Source organism: Mesoplodon bidens (genome assembly GCF_964165515.1).
Source record: "Mesoplodon bidens genome assembly, chromosome: 3".
Classification (NCBI taxonomy): Eukaryota; Metazoa; Chordata; class Mammalia; order Artiodactyla; family Ziphiidae; genus Mesoplodon; species Mesoplodon bidens.
Genome location: NC_138178.1, coordinates 146,050,647 through 146,067,527, shown reverse-complemented (window position 1 = coordinate 146,067,527; position 16,881 = coordinate 146,050,647). Strand labels below are relative to the sequence as shown.

Genomic DNA, 16,881 nt, shown 5'->3' with positions numbered 1-16,881 from the left:
GAGAAGGAGACTCTAGTTCCTGCAGCCACTTGAGAAGAGGGCCACAGGGGCTGAGCTAAGAGGTTTGGGAGGTGAGGCTCAAGTAGAGCTGTGTGACAGGGAGCTCTGGCGGCGGGGGTGGGCGGTATCCACCTGGAGTGCCTCACAAGTGGATGGGGAGAGTAGATATGCTAGGGGTGGAAGGAGGGAAAGGTTCTCTTCTCCCTACACACTTGGGCCTGGCTCACTCCCATTCATCTTTTTTTTTTAATTTATTTTTTATTGAAGTATAGTTGAATTACAATGTTGTGTTAATTACTGCTATACAGCAAAGTGACTCAGTTATACATATATATATATTTTTTATATTCTTTTCCATTATGGTTTATCACAGGATGTTGAATTTAGTTCCCTGTGCTATACAGTAGGTCCATGTTGTTTATCCATTCTGTATACACCAGATTGCATCTGCTAATCCCAAACTCCCACTCCTGCCCTCTCCCACCCCCCTCCCCCTTGGCAACCACCAGTCTATTCAAATGTCCCTGATTTTGTTTCTGTTCCATAGATAGGTTCATTTGTGTCATATTTTAGATTCCACACATAAGTGATATCATATGGTATTTGTCTCTTTCTGACTTACTTCACTTAGTATGATAATCTCTAGTTGCATCCATGTTGCTGCAAATGGCATTATTTTGTTCTTTTTTATGGCTGAGTAGTATTCCATTCATCTTTTATGTCTCTGTTTCAATGTCACTTTCTCAGGGAAGCCTCCCCTTCCCCCAGACTAGGGTAGATCCCTCTGCTCTTCCCTCTCATAGCCCACACTCTTTATTCACCGCCCTTATCCCTTGTTGCAATGTGCACCTGTCTCTCCCTCCACCCCAGCCACGAACACCATAAGCTCTGTGAGGGCAGCGGCCACCTCTGCCTGTTCACTGCCAGTCCCAGCACCTCACCCCGTGCCTGCACACGGAAGGCACTCAAGAGCATGGAGCATCAGATGAAGGAGTAAACGAAGGGAAGAAGGGACAAACAGAACAGGAGGGCACTTGCAGAGGCCCTGCTGCCCTGGTCATTTGCCTCAGCCTGCCTGGCCTCCCCGGTCAGATACAGAGGGCTTGGGAACGCAGGCAGGCTGACCTTCTGTTTCCTATGCCCGGGCAGGGGAAACCAGTGTTTCCCAAAGATTCGTGTGGTCACTGCTGCACCTGCATAATGAATAACAGCCACTCTTCCCCAAGGATGAAGTAATTTCCCTGGGATCAACATCAAATCCACAGGAAGGAAACTAGCATTCATTGCACACCTACGGTGTGCCAAGCCGTTGGGTATCTTACTTGACTCTCAAAACAGCTCTGCAAAGCAAACAATTTCCGTTTTAACCAAGGCTCAGAGATGTTCAATAATTTGTCATGTTCATAGAAAAAAGATCTGAAATTTGGACAGTTGTGTGCGTGGCCCTGAAGCCCATACCAAGCCTCGGTGGAGGATGGGGTCATGGCGAGCCTTAGCCCCGAGTGCTGCTGGGAGTGCCCGTGGCTGCCTCTCCCTGCTTGCCTCTCAAAGACCAAGGCGATGATGGGGAGAGCCTCCCCAAAAAGGAGGAAAGAGGGGGCAGAGTATGAATAGAGAAATAAGACCAAATATGCATCGTGTCCATTTATTCCTCAAACCTTTTGAGTATCGCTGTCAGGCACAGGGGTTTGGGGACAAAATGTCATAAAATACAGACCCCCTCCTCACAGAGGTCATTATCTAGTGGGTAAACCAAATAAGAAAATCAGACATTACACTTTAGCAAAATTGATGTTATTGGATCACTCATTCTAATTTTTAAAATACTTGAAGTTCTCTGCACTAAAATGTTTAAAAATACATATTGTAGCTCCATTCAAATGCAGTGCTCAGGGTGTGGAGAAAGCCCGGTAGAGGGGTGTCCAACCCAGACTGAAGGGCCAATCAGGGAAGGTGTCATTGAGGAGAGGACATCTGAGCTGAGTTTTGCTAGACAAAAAGGAATTCGTGAGGCGAAGGGGCAAGAAACAAGCATTGCTGGCAAAGGGCACATGCAGAGAGACGCCGAAGCATGAAATGGCATGGCCTGCTGAGAGAATTGTAGGTACCAGTCAATTCCTATGGCCAAAATGAGGAAGACATTTTCTTCAAGTTCCCTTGTAGAACTATCCCTCAAGTGCATTTGACACCCCTCGGGTTTTAGGGGTTTGGTGTGGTGTTTTTGGTCCTGGTCTCTCACTTTAGAGGACAGCACCAGAACCACCAGCAGGGACTTCCCTGGCGGCGCAGTGGTTAAGAATCTGCCTGCCAATGCAGGGGACACGGGTTGCATTCCTGGTCTGGGAAGATGCCACATGCCACGGAGCAACTAAGCCCGTGCGCCACAACTACTGAGCCTGTGTGCCACAACTACTGAAGCCCACGCGCCTAGAGCCTGTACCGCACTGAGAAGCCCGCGCACCACAACGAAGAGTAGCCCCCGCTCGCCACAACTAGAGACAGCCCACCCGCAGCAACGAAGACCCACAGCCAAAAAAAAAAAAAAAAAAAAAATTACCAGCAGATGAACAGAGGAGGGGCACCACCTGGTGGCCAGAGTGTGGAGCGTTCCAGCCTCAAAACTTGCCTTCAGTAAACAAAACAATCCTGCCTGCCATCAGCTCTATTAAAGAGCTGAGCATCAGGGAAATCCTCCGATCTCCAGGAACAAAAGGCAAAAGAAGTAGAGGGCAATGTTTCCAAATGGAGCCGAGGAACTGAAATCCAAGTTAGAGGCATAAAGGAAATTAGCCAAAAGAAAGCTTGGATTTGCTTGTCATTTCATCCAAATTTAGTAACCATATAGTGATATTATATTTGTGGAGTGTTTTTTTTTAATATTTTCTGCTTTTCTGGCCTTTAAACTTATTTTTTTAATTAAAAAAAATTTTTTTTGGCTGCACCGCTCATCATGTGGGATCTTAGTTCCCAACCAGGGACTGAACCCGCATCCCCTGCGTTAGAAGTGTGGAGTCCCAACCACTGGACCACCAGGGAAGTCCCTATTTGTGGAGTGTTTACCATGTGCCAGGGACATGGGTACGCTGTGCTATGTGCTGAACATATTTCCTCTCATTTAATTCTCAGCAACAACCTTATAAGGGAGATACTACTATACCTATTTTATAGTGAACAAAGGGCAGTTCAGAGAGGTTGACTAACTCTCCCAGGATCACAAAGCCAGGACACAGACAAGCTGGGATTTGGACCCAGGTTTGTGGACTCAGAAGCTCATGCTCTCAACCACTGGGTTAGACACCTGAGGGATATGGCCATTAAACAGGTCCAAAGAAGAACTCATCATATTGGCCCCGAACTTCTTCTCTTCCTCCTGCATTCCCCATCCCAGCAAATGGCACTACCCTCTGCCCATCCAGTTGCCTAAGCCAGCATCCCGAGAGTTTTGACCCCACACCTAATCACTCTCCAATTTATGATGTCATAAATATATTTAACATTTTTCTGTTCTCTCTGTCTTCACCGCTGCTGCCTTAGTCCAGGCCAGGGTCATCTCTTGCCTGATTTGATGTTCTCCCAGCAGTCTCTCTCCTTCCCACCAGTCTATAATCATCTCTCCCATTATAGACTCCATGACAATAGGGCTCCACCACTATAATCCCAGTGCATAGCACACAGTAGGGAACTCAGTCAATATTTGAATGACTGAAGATAGCCTGGAATCGTTATTTCCATTTCACCAATGTTACGGGCTGAATTGTGTCCCCTCAAAACTCATATATTGCAGTCCGAACCCCCAGGACTTCAGAATGTGACTGGAAATTGGACCTTTAAAGAGGTCATTAAGTTAAAGTGGGGTCATTAGGGTGGGCCCTAATCCAGTATGACTGGAGTCCTCGTAAGAAGAGAATAGTCCACAGAAAACCCAGACAGAGGGATGACCATGTGAGGACACAGCAAAAAGGCAGTCGTCTACAAGCTGAGGAGAGAGACCTCAGAGGAAACCAAATCTGCTGACACCCTGATCTTGGTCTTCTAGCCTCCAGAGTGTGAGACAATAAAGTTCTGTTGTTTAAGCCATCCACTCTGTGGTATTTTGTATAGCAGCCCAAGCAAACTAATATAGTCAAGAAAGGAAATCATTCTCAGAGAGGTAGAAGGACTTAGCCAACACTGGAAGGTAAGTAGTAATAACTAATTAGTAATACACTCAATAGTAATCCATTAATCACATTCTGTCTTGTGATCACTCTTTTTTTTTTTTTGGTACGCGGACGCGCAGGCTCAGCGGCCATGGCTCACGGGCCCAGCCGCTCCGCGGCATGTGGGATCTTCCCGGACCAGGGCACAAACCCGTGTCCCCTGTGTCGGCAGGCGGCTCTCAACCACTGCGCCACCAGGGAAGCCCGTTGTGATCACTCTTTTATGTTGTTTACCAACTCCTATAACTGACTGAACTCTTGTATTATTTAACTTCTTGAGTATTTGGGTACTGTTACTTCAACTGGCACCCAGGACCAGGACAGTGTTACCCTTCTCAGTATTCCCAGACTTCCTAGCTCAGCTTGGTGCTTTTTAACAACAACTTTTCAATGCATTCTTTGTTCTGTGTGATTGATTGCCACATTTGGATGGGCAACAAGGAGCCTGGTGGAAGATTCCTGATCCTCAAGAGAAACATGCAAAAAAGGGGCCACCATTTCCAGGAATGGACTATGACTCCTCTCTGAATCTCCAAATACAAACATCAGGATGACTGTCTAAGACATTGTGGAAGGCAGGGATGCAAAATGTTTGGTGTTAGAATTTCCGTCTTTTAAAAAATAAGTGTGTGTGTGTGTGTGTGTGTGTGTGTGTGTGTGTGTGTGTGTGTGTGTTGCCAGATAGTGGGGGGAAAGGCCTGTGGAAACAGGAGCTATACCTTCAGAGTAGCGCCTCTGAAAACAGAAGGGGGCCTAAAGCACTGCGCAGGCAGGTGGCTTCATGCCAGAGACAGACGACCCAGCAAGAGAGGCAGAGACTGAAGACAAGTCTGGCTCCTGAGCAGTAGCCCCTCTTCTGAGTAGACCTATAAACATTTCATAGTCAAAATGCCCAGGGGGCCCCCAGGGCCTGGCCATACTCAGGAATGAGGACACTTCTCCAGTATCATACAAAATGGAATGAGTATGGCCCTTCCAGAAGTGAGAGAAAACCCCACTAAGACTCCCTCTAGATTTCCTTGCTGACGCACCTCCATGGTTTAGTGCAGGTTGGGGTCTCCTGTCCCACAGGACAGTCCTCAAACATGAACATCACCTGCTTAAGATACTTAACTCTAAAGATTCATCCAAGTGGCCTAGTAGCTCAAAATATCTTGACAAGGCCAGTTTCATGGGACACACAGTGGGCAAAGTAGCACCAATTAGACCCCGTTCCCTCTCGTTGATGCATTCAGCAGGAGGGCCCACAGTGTACCAGGCCCTAAGCAGTTGTGAGCAGCAACAGACATGGACCTGTCCTCCCATAACTTATAAGTCCCTGCCACCTACACACCAAGCTGTGTAACTGAGCTGGTGGGCTTTGGGGGATTATTTAACTACAGGTAATTGTTTTCCTTCTTATTTTTTAATTTCCCACTCTGATGAACATACATTATGTCAATAAAGTATGAAAGAGGGCACTTTATGTTTAATAAATATTACCTGTACCTGCTGGCGTGTTTCATAAATTTCTTCTTAAGGCCTTAGTCTCAAGCACTGGGAACAGTTACACTTTACACTGTGTATTACCCTGTGTCTAATCAGGAGACAGAAACCACGCAGTAATTTAAACAGAGGAAGCTTAATATAAAAAGTTACTAAGCCATGGGGGCTTCCCTGGTGGTGCAGTGGTTGAGAGTCCGCCTGCCGATGCAGGGGACACGGGTTCGAGCCCCGGTCCGGGAAGATCCCATATGCCGCGGAGCGGCTGGGCCCGTGAGCCATGGCCGCTGAGCCTGCGCGTCCGGAGCCTGTGCTCCACAACGGGAGAGGCCACAGCGGTGAGAGGCCCGCGTACCGCAAAAAAAAAAAAAAAAAAAAAAAAAGTTACTAAGCTATGAAAAGGGAGTAAATAAAAAGATATAAAGAGAATGCTCAAAGCTTCCCTAAGGCTGAGGGAGAGTCCTCAAGGAAGGACAACTTGGAAGGGGAGCCCCTGCTTCATTGGAGAGGGTGTGGTTCCAGCCCACTGGGTTGCAGAGAAGTCTGGGGCAGAGCTGCTTTGCAGTTGTTGGGTGAACACGAAACAATCGTCATGGGCACAGGTGTACAGAGGCTGGTGACAGGGAGTAGAGGGACAGTACAGGCTCAAGGCTCAGAGCACACGGTGTCCGCCTCAGGAAGGCATGGGAAAGTGGTCAGCAGGCCTGGGCCAGGGCTGCGAGGCTGCCAAGGGACTGCTCTGAGTATGCAGCTGCAGTAGGGGGGCCACAGGATAGTCCCACACACCTGCATCACTCACTCTGGAGCAGGAGGAAGAAAAAGCAAAAAGCACAGCACACAGGAACCAAGAAGAGAAGCCTCCTTCCTCCGGCGAGGACCCTGCAGCTCACTCTGCTGGCAAACCTTAGCTCTGTGCTCACTGTCAAGTAGAAAATGCTTATAGACCATTATCCCAGAGCAAGTACTGATGGGTGAATGTGGAGGTATAAGGCAATAAATTCATAGCCGGCACGAGCTGTTTCAGTAATTAGAATAAGGGTTGCCAAGCTTTTTCTATAAAGAGCCTGATAGTAAATATTTTAAGCTTTCTGAGTCATATGATCTGTCAAAGCTGTTCAATTCTGTCATTGTTGCATGAAAAACAGCAAAGACAATAAGTCAACAAATAAGCCTGGCTTGTTGCAATAAAACTTGATTTACAAAAATACTCAGTGGTTTTGACCCACAGATCATCATTTACCAACTCCTGATTTAGAACTGTAGATTGAATCATCTCTGTTCTGTGAATGGGATTACACTGAAAGGAAGGGGGATGAATGCACAGAGCTGAGGTGGGTGGTAGAGACTAAGAAAAGGGAATTTAAATGGAGATAATGTCTATGTTGTATTTTTTTGGTCCAAATTAGATGAGTGCTAGGTACTGAGTGTTTGTGTCCCCCCACCCCCCGCCAAATTCATATGTTGAAACCCTAACCCCCAATGTGATGATGTTTGGAGATGGGGCCTGTGGGAGGTAATTAGGTCATGAGGATAGAGCCCTCATGATGGGATTAGTGTCCTTATAGGAAAAGACAGGAGAGAGCTTGCCCTCCACCGTGTGAAGATACACCAAGATGGTCATCTGGAAACCAGGAAGTGGGTCCTTACCAGACACTTGATCTTCCCAGTCTCCAGAATTGTGAGAAATAAATGTCTGGTTTTTTTTTTTTCTTTTTTTTCTTTTTGCGGTATGTGGGCCTCTCACTGTTGTGGCCTCTCCCGTTGCGGAGCACAGGCTCCGGATGCGCAGGCCCAGCGGCCATGGCTCACGGGCCCAGCCGCTCCGCGGCATATGGGATCCTCCCAGACCGGGGCACGAACCCGTATCCCCTGCATCGGCAGGCGGACTCTCAACCACTGCGCCACCAGGGAGGCCCAAATGTCTGTTTTTTAAACCACTCAGTCTATGGTAATTTGTTATAGCAGCCCAAACTGACTAAGACAGTGAGCTATTATATTAAAGGATCTAACGGGGTACTTAATAAATTATTATCTCTAAGGGTCTTTGCAAGAGAAAATAACAGTCCATATTGTGCCTTGTTTTCAGGAAGCTGAGACTCAGAGAGGTTAAGACACTTGCCTCAAATCATAGAGCCTGGCTGAGCCAGAATTTGAATGATTAATCTGTCTGACTCTTAAACGCACCATGCCCACTACCCCACTCATAAGGGACAGGTGGGTGTTCCCAAACTGGGCTGCTTTAATAAAGTTGGATTGAACACCCTTGATCTTTGGCAGGCTGGGATTCCCGATCTGGAGGAAATCAATGCTTAACCTGTGTGAAGCCCATCTCCTGAAATGTCCAAGGCACGTAAAGATGAGAGGTGAGAGATATCTGGCTGTTCAATGGCACCCAATGGATTGCCAAGTCAGTTTTGCTGAATTGGCTGGCTAGGTCACTGTCCTATTTTAGGGCCCCCTTCCCATGACCGCTGCTTCCACGACCCTCCCAGATGAAGAATCGTTTCTTAATCAAGGATGGAACATTTGTTGGGCTTTCCCTTAAAATCTTGCAGACACTACACGTGTCCTTATTCTGATCACACCTATTAGATGAGCTTTATCCAAATAAATAGTAACAATTTTATCACTGTTTACTGAAATGTGTTGGTCTAGGTACTTCGCATATAGTCTTTCCAGCTCTGACAACAACCCTTAAAGTTACCTAATACTGTCTCTATTTAATGACAAAGATGACATTTATATAGCAGACATTATTAATCCTTGAGCTTAGGCAATTTAGTGGGATCTTCTGTAAAGAAGGGAAAACCAGAGTAAAGAGGTTTGAAGAGGTTGACTTGCCCACCCCACTTATCTCCATCTGAATCCACATCTCTCCAGATGTTCAGTTTGGTGTAGAAATATAATACATGGGACCCACTTCAGGGTTAGACAGAGCCAGGTCCAAATCCCAGCCCCATTTCTTACTGGCCATCTGACCAATTGCTCCTTTTCTCTATTGAAAGCAATTCATGGCATTTTTGCATGTCTTGTAAAGGCTTTTATTCTGGACTACTTTTCAAGGATGTTTGTGCAGCAAACGTCCTTAGAAGACAGAGATAGAGTCTCCCTCCAGGTCAGGGGGAAAATTTGTTTTCTCCCAGGATAATAAAGATAATGCCTCCCTCTGGGGCAAAGTTTAAACAGGTTTGCTAGCAGTCCCCTTTAAAAGGGTAGGATCTACTAAGCTTAGGGTCACTCAGCTGTGACACAAACCCATTATATGTAAAATATCTATCTCAGCCCACCTCTCCATTGCCCCATGGGACTTGGGGAGCAAGGGGGACCAACAAGAACATAACCCTCATGCTGCCTGCTGCACCATGAGTAACAAAGTCCTTTGTTTCTGACCCACAAGTTTCATGTCTTCTGCCAGCATCAATGAACCGGTGGCAGGCTAACTTGTTAGCATGTAAGTAGGATAAAATCTCAAGCCCTTCACAGTCTTTAACATCCTCATCCAAATGTCAAAAGAGTCAGTAACTCTCACTTTCTCATCTCCCGCTGCACCGCAGCCTCCTGTGGTTTGGCATCAGCTCCTAGGACAATACTGAAACTATTTTTGCCGACGTCACCAAAGACCCTCTCACTGCCAGTTTCAGTGGGTATTTGATTCTGGCAAAATCTTTCTGGACCTCTGCAGCCTTAACACTAGGGGCACACCCTCCTTCTGAAGTACTCTACCATTAGATCCCACGAGACCACACTTGCCTGCCTGTCCTTAGTCGTCCTTTTCATGGGCTCCTCTTCCTTTAGCAGCCCCATCAATGCCCTGCCCACCTCCCTATTGCTCCGCCTGCCCTCCCTGGATGATCTCACTCACACTCCTGGTCTTAGGAACCTCAGATATGGTGATGATGTGCTAAACTCTAGCTCCAGTCCAGACCTATGACACAACTTACCCAGCCACCTGCTGAGGGGCTCCACCTCAAACTCAAGGGATCCTAAAAGGAACCCATCCTTCCTTGGCCCTCCACACCACCCGATCCTCCTTCTTGGACCCACACTCAAAGTTTGTGGTACACCCAGCCACCTCATCGCTCCAGGAAGCCACCCTTGCCCCTTCACCACTCCTCACACCCCAGAGCCAAGCTCCCTTTGAGTATTGCTTCTTCTACTCTGTATTTCAGGAATCTGTTCACCCTTACCTCCCAGCAGACCCAGGCCTCCTACTGCTGTTCCCCCTCAGGTCCCAATCCTTCCTGCCTTGGGTTACTGTAGTGTCCAGCTAACTGGGTTTCCTGCCCCGCTTTGGCCCTCCTATAGCCCTCACCCCATGGATGCCAGAGTTAGGTTCCTATAGGATAAGCCAAATCATGTCATTTCCCTGCTTTAAGCCTTTCACTTGCTCCTGGCTGCCTATCTGACAATGTCAAGGCTATTAAGGACAGAGTTCACAGTGCTCTCTAAATGTTATGTCCCACCCACGCTCCAACCCCCTCCCTTAAACATTCCTTCCACCTGTCTGCTGTGGCCACTACCACTCAAACTGGAAGAGGTGGGGAGGAGGTATCTCAAAATAGCACCCATTAAATGGTACTGACTGGTTTTAATTTGTATTGTCTGGAACCAGGAAGTCCTAAAATGTTGCATGAAACAGTAGGCACACATCTTCTGCTTGCCTCAAACCTATCTGAATGTGTTTGGTTGGTTTTTCTTAAAAAAATAAAGTCGTGGTTTGGATCAGGAGCCAGAGAGTTCTACCAAATTATTGCTATCAAGTTTGTTTGCTTCTCAGGGTCGCCTTGAGAAGGAATGAGCTATTCCTTCATTCTACCTAGTTAAGGTGCTGCTAGAACAGGGTTTGTTGATGAAAGAGAATATATATACATCCCCCCCCCAACTTCTCCTTTGCCCTATAAGCAAGCAAATCAACACCCTTGAGCGTCCACCAGGAGGCGCCGGTGGGGGGGCCGTCGAAAGACCTGCGGTACCTTCACGATTGGAGAGGCGGCGGTGGATGCAGCAGCGATGGAACCCGGCTTGCTTCCTTTTTTAAGAATCAGTGTGAGGGAAGGGAGCAGAGCTGCGTTATTTTAGGGAGACCTTGTCGCACTCCCCCTCCCGCGGGTAGGTAGCGTCTGGGGTGTGCGCGGGCCCCATGGAGAGACGCTGGCGTTGGCTGCGGTGGCAGCTGGGGCTTCTATCGCGGCTGCGGCCGGCAGTAATCCGACCCCGCCGACGCAGGGACTGAAGAGGCGCAAGGAAAGCGGCAGGCTGCGAACAAAAGCCCGCCGCGCGGGACGTGCGGTAAGCTAACCGGCCGGGGGACCCGCGAGCGGACGGGCTCGCTGAGCTCCAGTAGCCCAGCTGGATACGGTGGGGGGACTCGGAGGACATCTGGGGGCAGGTGTCCGAACCTAGACTGAGGTGGATGGCGCTTTTAGCATGGACTTAGAGAGGATTAGGTGCATCCGGGAGGACCCAAGCTCCTTCACCATCCCTGGCAAACACCCGGTGGGGGGGACGGGGGAAGGCGGGCACAGCTCCTAGCAAGCCCTGTCCAAGAGGCAAGAGCAAGAATCGATCACCCGTCCCAGGGAGGTCCTTTCGGACTGAGGTATTTCTCTGCGCCCTTCCGTCACCCCTGGGCTCCGCGCCTGGGTCTCCTTTGGCAAATGGAAATCAACCATAAACTTCTTCCCTAGGCAAATGGGGTCTTCACAGCAGTGCACTCTGGGGATGAACAGACCTCTTCCTTTTTGTTCCTGCAAAGCTGCATCCCCGGTCGCCCGCCTAAGCTACAAACAAATACGCTAATCCTCCCGGGAATCCTCCAGAGCCTCTCTGGTCGGCTACTGCTTGCTCCTCGATCTTTTCATTTTAACTCGCAACAGGGAGGAGATGCATCTAACGGGCCAGACGCCCAGGGGAGCCTGACCACAGGCCTCCGCCCAGCACTCCGGCGCTGAGGGAGACTGAGGCTGCTCTCTGTGCACCCTCCCGCCCGCTGGGGTTTCAGGGCATCGGTATTATGATTTACATTCCAACGGGCCTCTGAGCCTAATCCCAAAGCGGATTAAGTTTGGGGGGGGGGGCGGTGAATATGAACGGGGAGGAGGAAACTGCTTTCAAATGTATTCTTCGATGTCCTCCCTTGTCATCCGCAGAGCCTCCACAAAGGGACAGGGCTCAGCCATGGTGGATCCCGTGCCTGAAGAGAAGGCGGGAGCCGAGCCCGGAGGCTCCGGAGGGGACGAAGCCGCCGCGTCCGTGCCCCCTGACTCCCAGGGCGCCCCGCAGCCCGCGGCGTCTGCGGCCTCGGCCTCCGCCGCGGCGCCCCGTAAGGCTGAAGTCCCGTGCGCAGCAGAAGGCGGGCAGCGGGAGCAGTCCCCGCTGTTGCACCTCGACCTCTTCAACTTCGACTGTCCGGAGGCCGAGGGCAGCCGCTACGTGCTGACCAGCCCCCGCTCGCTAGAGGCCTGCGCCCGCTGCGCCGTTAAACCTGTAGAGCTGCTGCCACGGGCCCTGGCGGACCTGGTGCGCGAGGCCCCCGGCCGCTCTATGCGAGTGGCCACTGGCCTGTACGAGGCTTACGAGGCGGAGCGGAGCGCCAAGCTGCAGCAATGCCGGGCAGAGCGCGAGCGCATCGTGCGCGAGGAGAAGCGGCGCCTCTTCACGCCTTTGGGCCCTGCGGCCGCCGCGGCCTCGGCCCCTAGTGCGGGCAGCAGCAGCAGCTGCAGCAGCACCAGCCTCCCGGCCTCGCCCGCACCGCGCGCCGCCCGCAAGGCCTCCTCCAGCCCGGCCCCGGCCCGGCCCCAACCTACGCCCGCGGGGTCGCGGCCAGGTAGGAAGAGCCACTCACTCGACTCCCTGTCCCGCCGGCGGGAGGGCGCCCTGAGCTCCGAGTCAGGCGCGTCGTCGTCGTCCTACAGCGGTGAGAGCCTGCGGGATCTGCACTGGCCGCCGCGGGCCTCGGCAAGGAACAGCTGCCCGGCGGGGTCGGCGTCCTCTGCTCCCAACCCTCTGGGCCGCCCATCCGCCCTGGCCCTGGTTCCCCTCACCGGCCGCAGCTTCAGCCTCGGCGACCTGAGCCACTCACCACAGACGGCTCAGCACGTGGAACGCATCGTGCGCCAAGTGCGCGCCGAGCGGGGTCTGCGCGCGGTGCCGGAGCGCGACCGGAAGATCGCGGCACTGATGCTGGCGCGGCACCAGGAGGAGCGCCTGTTGCTGGAGCAGCGCGCCGCGGCCCACGGCCAGTGGGAGCAGCAGCGCGTCCGCGCCGAGCAGCGGCGGGAACGCGAGGAGCGCGAGAAGCAGCGCGCCCTGGAGCAGGGCCGCCGAGCCTGGGCCGCGCAGGTGGAGGAGCGGCGCGGCCGCCGGGGCCGCGAGGAGCGCGAGGAGGCGCGGCGGCGGCAGCGGCAGTGCGAACGCAGCGAGGAGCGGCGGCGGGAGCTGGCCGAGCGCCAGGGACTGCTGCGGCGGGAGCGGGCGGAGCGCACGGCCCGGGAGGACCGACTCCGCAAGCTGCAGCAGGAACAGAACCTGAAGCAGCGGGAGGAGGGGCTGCAGGAAGTGCGCGAGCGGGCCGAGCAGGTGCGCAGGGAGCGCGCTCAGCGCGCGGCCCGCGCCAAGCAGAGTCAGGAGGGCCAGTTGCAACGAGAGAAGCGGGAGCTAAGCCGGGTGGAGCGGGCGCGCCACGAGGCGTTGCTGCAAGGCCGGGCCCGGCTGGAGCGCCAGGAGCGCGAGGGCCTGCGGAGCTCCCTGGAGGCCAGCTTGGGCCGCGCGCAGGAGAACTACGAGCAGTTGGTGGAGCAGCGCACCCGGGAGCTGCGCGAGCGGGCCCGGCGGGAGGAGCTGCAGGGCCGGCGGGCCAAGGAGGCGGCCGAGCGCAAAGAGCGGGAGCATCAGGCACACCTGGAGGCTCTGGCCCGGGTGGGCGAGCGGCGGCTGCAGCACGCGGCGCAGGCGGCCGAGGAGGCAGTGCAGCAGAAGGCGCGGCGCGTGGGCCAGAGCCGGATGGAGAAGGAGCGGGCCCAGCGGGCCAACAAGGAGAAGGTGGAGAGGGACGAAGACTGCCGCCGGCGGGAGCTGCTTCAAGCCATCGGTCGCAAGCTGGAGCGCAGCGAGCAGCTGTCTCGGGACCGGCGCAGCGCGCTGGAGAGCGCCCGCTCCACAGCCCGGGCCTCCTTCCACGTGCGCGAGAAGGTACGCCAGGAGACCAACACGCGCTCCTTCGATCGCATGGTTCGCGAGGCCCAGCTGCACGCCAGCCTGGACCGTAAATGACCGCCGCCGTGCGCTGGCCGGAGTGCCACGCTCAGCCCCGCGGGGCTTCTTTTGGCCATTTTGACCGGACCGTGGGAGTCCCCAGTCTGGGCGCGGCACCGCAGCGTCGCCAGGCTTCTGACCAATGAGAGGACCGACGTGTGAGACCTTTCAGTCCACCGCCTTTGTTTTTAAAAACTGACTTCGTTTGGAAATGACATAGCACAGTCTTTGACCACATCCAACCTTGGTGGCTCCCGCACCTGTCCTTGCCAAGGTTCCCATTGTGTCTGTTGAGTTGGAAAAGAAAAGAGCTGGAAGAAAGGGGCTGGGTCGAGGCTGGGGGAGGGGAGGGCAAGGAGACAGTGCAGAGGTGACTGCTCCCTCCTGCAGTAGTCACCCCAGGCATCTTTCACATACTGGTGTCTGAGGCGACTGCGGGAACTGCAGTGGACGAGGCATCTCCTTGGCTTCCCTCCCTCTTTTAACATATGGCAAGTTGCACAAAGCTCGGAGGCCTTGCAGAAAAGCACAGCTCTTCCAAGGTATTAGGCCACACTCAATAGACCCAAAAGCTATTGATTTTTGTGTGCTAGACTTTTAATCTGCCTCTTGCGCAAATTCTGGTCTTACTTCTGATAGGTTTTCCCTTGATTCTGCTAGGTTTTCTAGGTAGACAATCATCTGCAAATAATGATCAGTTTGGTTTTTTCCCCCTCGTTCTCCCAAGTGACACAAGAAATCAGTTGGTTTGGTGATGCTGTTTAGCTTTAGTGGGAGCCCCCAGCCCCTCGGGGGAGCCGGATTCCTTAGGCAGCAGCGTTTCCCCCGATTGAGCTTTCCTGCAGGGTATTTTCAGGGGAGGCAGTGTCTGATGGCCACCTCCCAATGTGGAGCCCACTCCTCGCAGACAGCAGCCATGCCTTAAGAAGCAGAGCTACCTTATGTGCCTGCCCAGGCCAATTCTGCCTCAATCTCCAGCCCTGGATGCAGTCCTAAGAGTGGGCCCCAGAGAGTCTGGGGTGTCGGATTCCCTCTGTGAAGGAATCATCACAACTGCTCTGAGGGCAATTACTTTACTGTGGTGGCAGAAGAGCTGGAATTGCCTCTTTGCTGTGAGAGTCGTGCTCACTACGGTTGGCAGTGTATCTTCCTCTCCTCTCCTTCCCCATGTGAGGAAAAAGAGAATCTCCCTCTGACATTCCTGCGTCCCTCTATTTAGTCAGTCTCTCCGTGCCTCACCTTTCCTATGGGCCAGATGGGGCCATCAGTACTCTTCTCCTGGTACCTCAAGATCTCCCGGATCCAAAGCACCGCCTCGGTATTATTTGTTGCTCTTCTTTGTGCCTTTCTTGACCTGGAGTTGGGAGGCAGGAGGACTGCTGTTGGCCTAGTTTGTTTCTGGGAATATAGATTCCTGGCGTAGGAAGGGGCAGTGCGTCACGGACAGATGGTCATTTAGCCTCGGGGGGAAAATGCACGCAAGACCAGGCCACTTTCTGGTCCAAAAAGTCCCATTCAGTTGTCTTCCGGCAACTTTCACCTCTAGAGTGCTTCCCTTCCAGGAAGCCGAAATCAGCCCCCAGCCATGTCCACCCAAAGACTCTACCTTCATCAAGGAAGGTGGGAAGTAAGACATTTCTTTTTACATTAAGTCAAGATCAAGAAGTAACAGTTACCAAAAAAAAAAAGAAGAAGAAGAAGAATCAGCGTAGAGAACTACTCTGCTAGACATATTTCATGTATATTCTGTTGGGCAGAATTGTCCCTAAAGTGTCTGGTGTTACAAACACACACACACACACACACATTCTGTTAGCCCCTCCCCCCACCCCCCACCCGCAATCAAATGCCAGCAGGTACAGGAGTATTGTGTAGAAGGAAGCAGTGCTTAGGTGTTACACTTCAGATGATGTGAAACCAGAAAAGGAGCTGTGCCAATGCTTACTTCTTGAATGGGTGAAGTTTTCCTTAAATTTTCATTTCGGTAACCAGGTTGTCAGTGAGCTATAATAATCGGCCTTTCTGTGAGTCAGGGGCATTTAACTAAAAATGTTAATGTGATACTGGTTCTTACCTTGTGGTTCCTGATTTGATAGAGGGGCCTTTGAGGCCTTAATAGAAAGTTCCACCTAAAACTACTTCCTTCCAAAGTATATGCGTTCATTTGAGAAGGACACAGTCTGCTTTTTCGGATAAGGCACTGAAAGGTACGTAGGTGATCTTCCTCGGCCCTTTAGTCAGTTTGTTTTCTGACTTCTGGGTGACTTTGGGTAGATCACCTCTGTGTGCCTTGGTTTCCCCACCTGTAGCATGGGGATCACAAACACTGTGAGGATGAATCAGAATCAAAGTGGTGCTCTCAGTTCTAAGACTTTGGAACAGCAGGTGCAATCACTGTAAACAGGAAGGGTCATGTGACTGCACTATGCCTAGAGTGTAAAGTACCATCGTGACCTAGTGCAGAAAGGAATGTTCTCGAAAAGCACAGTGTGGATCATAATGCCACATGTGATGCAAAGGCCCAGGTCTGAACGTCACCAAATTAGATGTTTGCACTTAGAGAAAAACACAGTGTAAAGGAAAAAAACTTTGGGATCCTTTAAATATACATATATAGCTAAGTAGAATTCAAGCAAAAACAGAAGCCAAACTTGGTAATAATAAAGAAAGCTTCTTCCAAGTGTCACACCATCTTCTAGAATGTAGAGCATCTCTGTATTCTAGGATAAGTGGTCTTGAGGAGGAGCAATTTCCAGGATCCTTTTTCGTGCCCTTTATTTATAGTCTTCTCTTTGAAGTGATGCCAGAGAGGAGGAGTGTTTCTTATTCTGAAATGCAGCGAGAGAAAATCAGAGGGGTGGAGGGCGCTGGGGATGAAGGAGGGAGAAAGCCTTACTTCTCCTGACGTGAACATTCTCACCAGTGCCCAGAATTTGTCTCCGCGCAC

At 51.7% G+C, this 16,881-nt stretch overlaps 1 protein-coding gene across 1 annotated transcript; it reads left to right on the top strand.

Moving 5' to 3' along the window:
• Positions 1–11,846: 11,846 nt before the first annotated feature.
• On the top strand, positions 11,847–13,952 carry CCDC177 (coiled-coil domain containing 177; the record flags this gene model as incomplete). Its single annotated transcript, XM_081227914.1, has 1 exon — positions 11,847–13,952. The coding sequence occupies exon 1, from the start codon at positions 11,859–11,861 to the stop codon at positions 13,950–13,952; it is 2,094 nt and encodes a 697-aa protein (XP_081084040.1). The 5' UTR covers positions 11,847–11,858.
• Between the last annotated feature and the right edge of the window lie 2,929 nt (positions 13,953–16,881).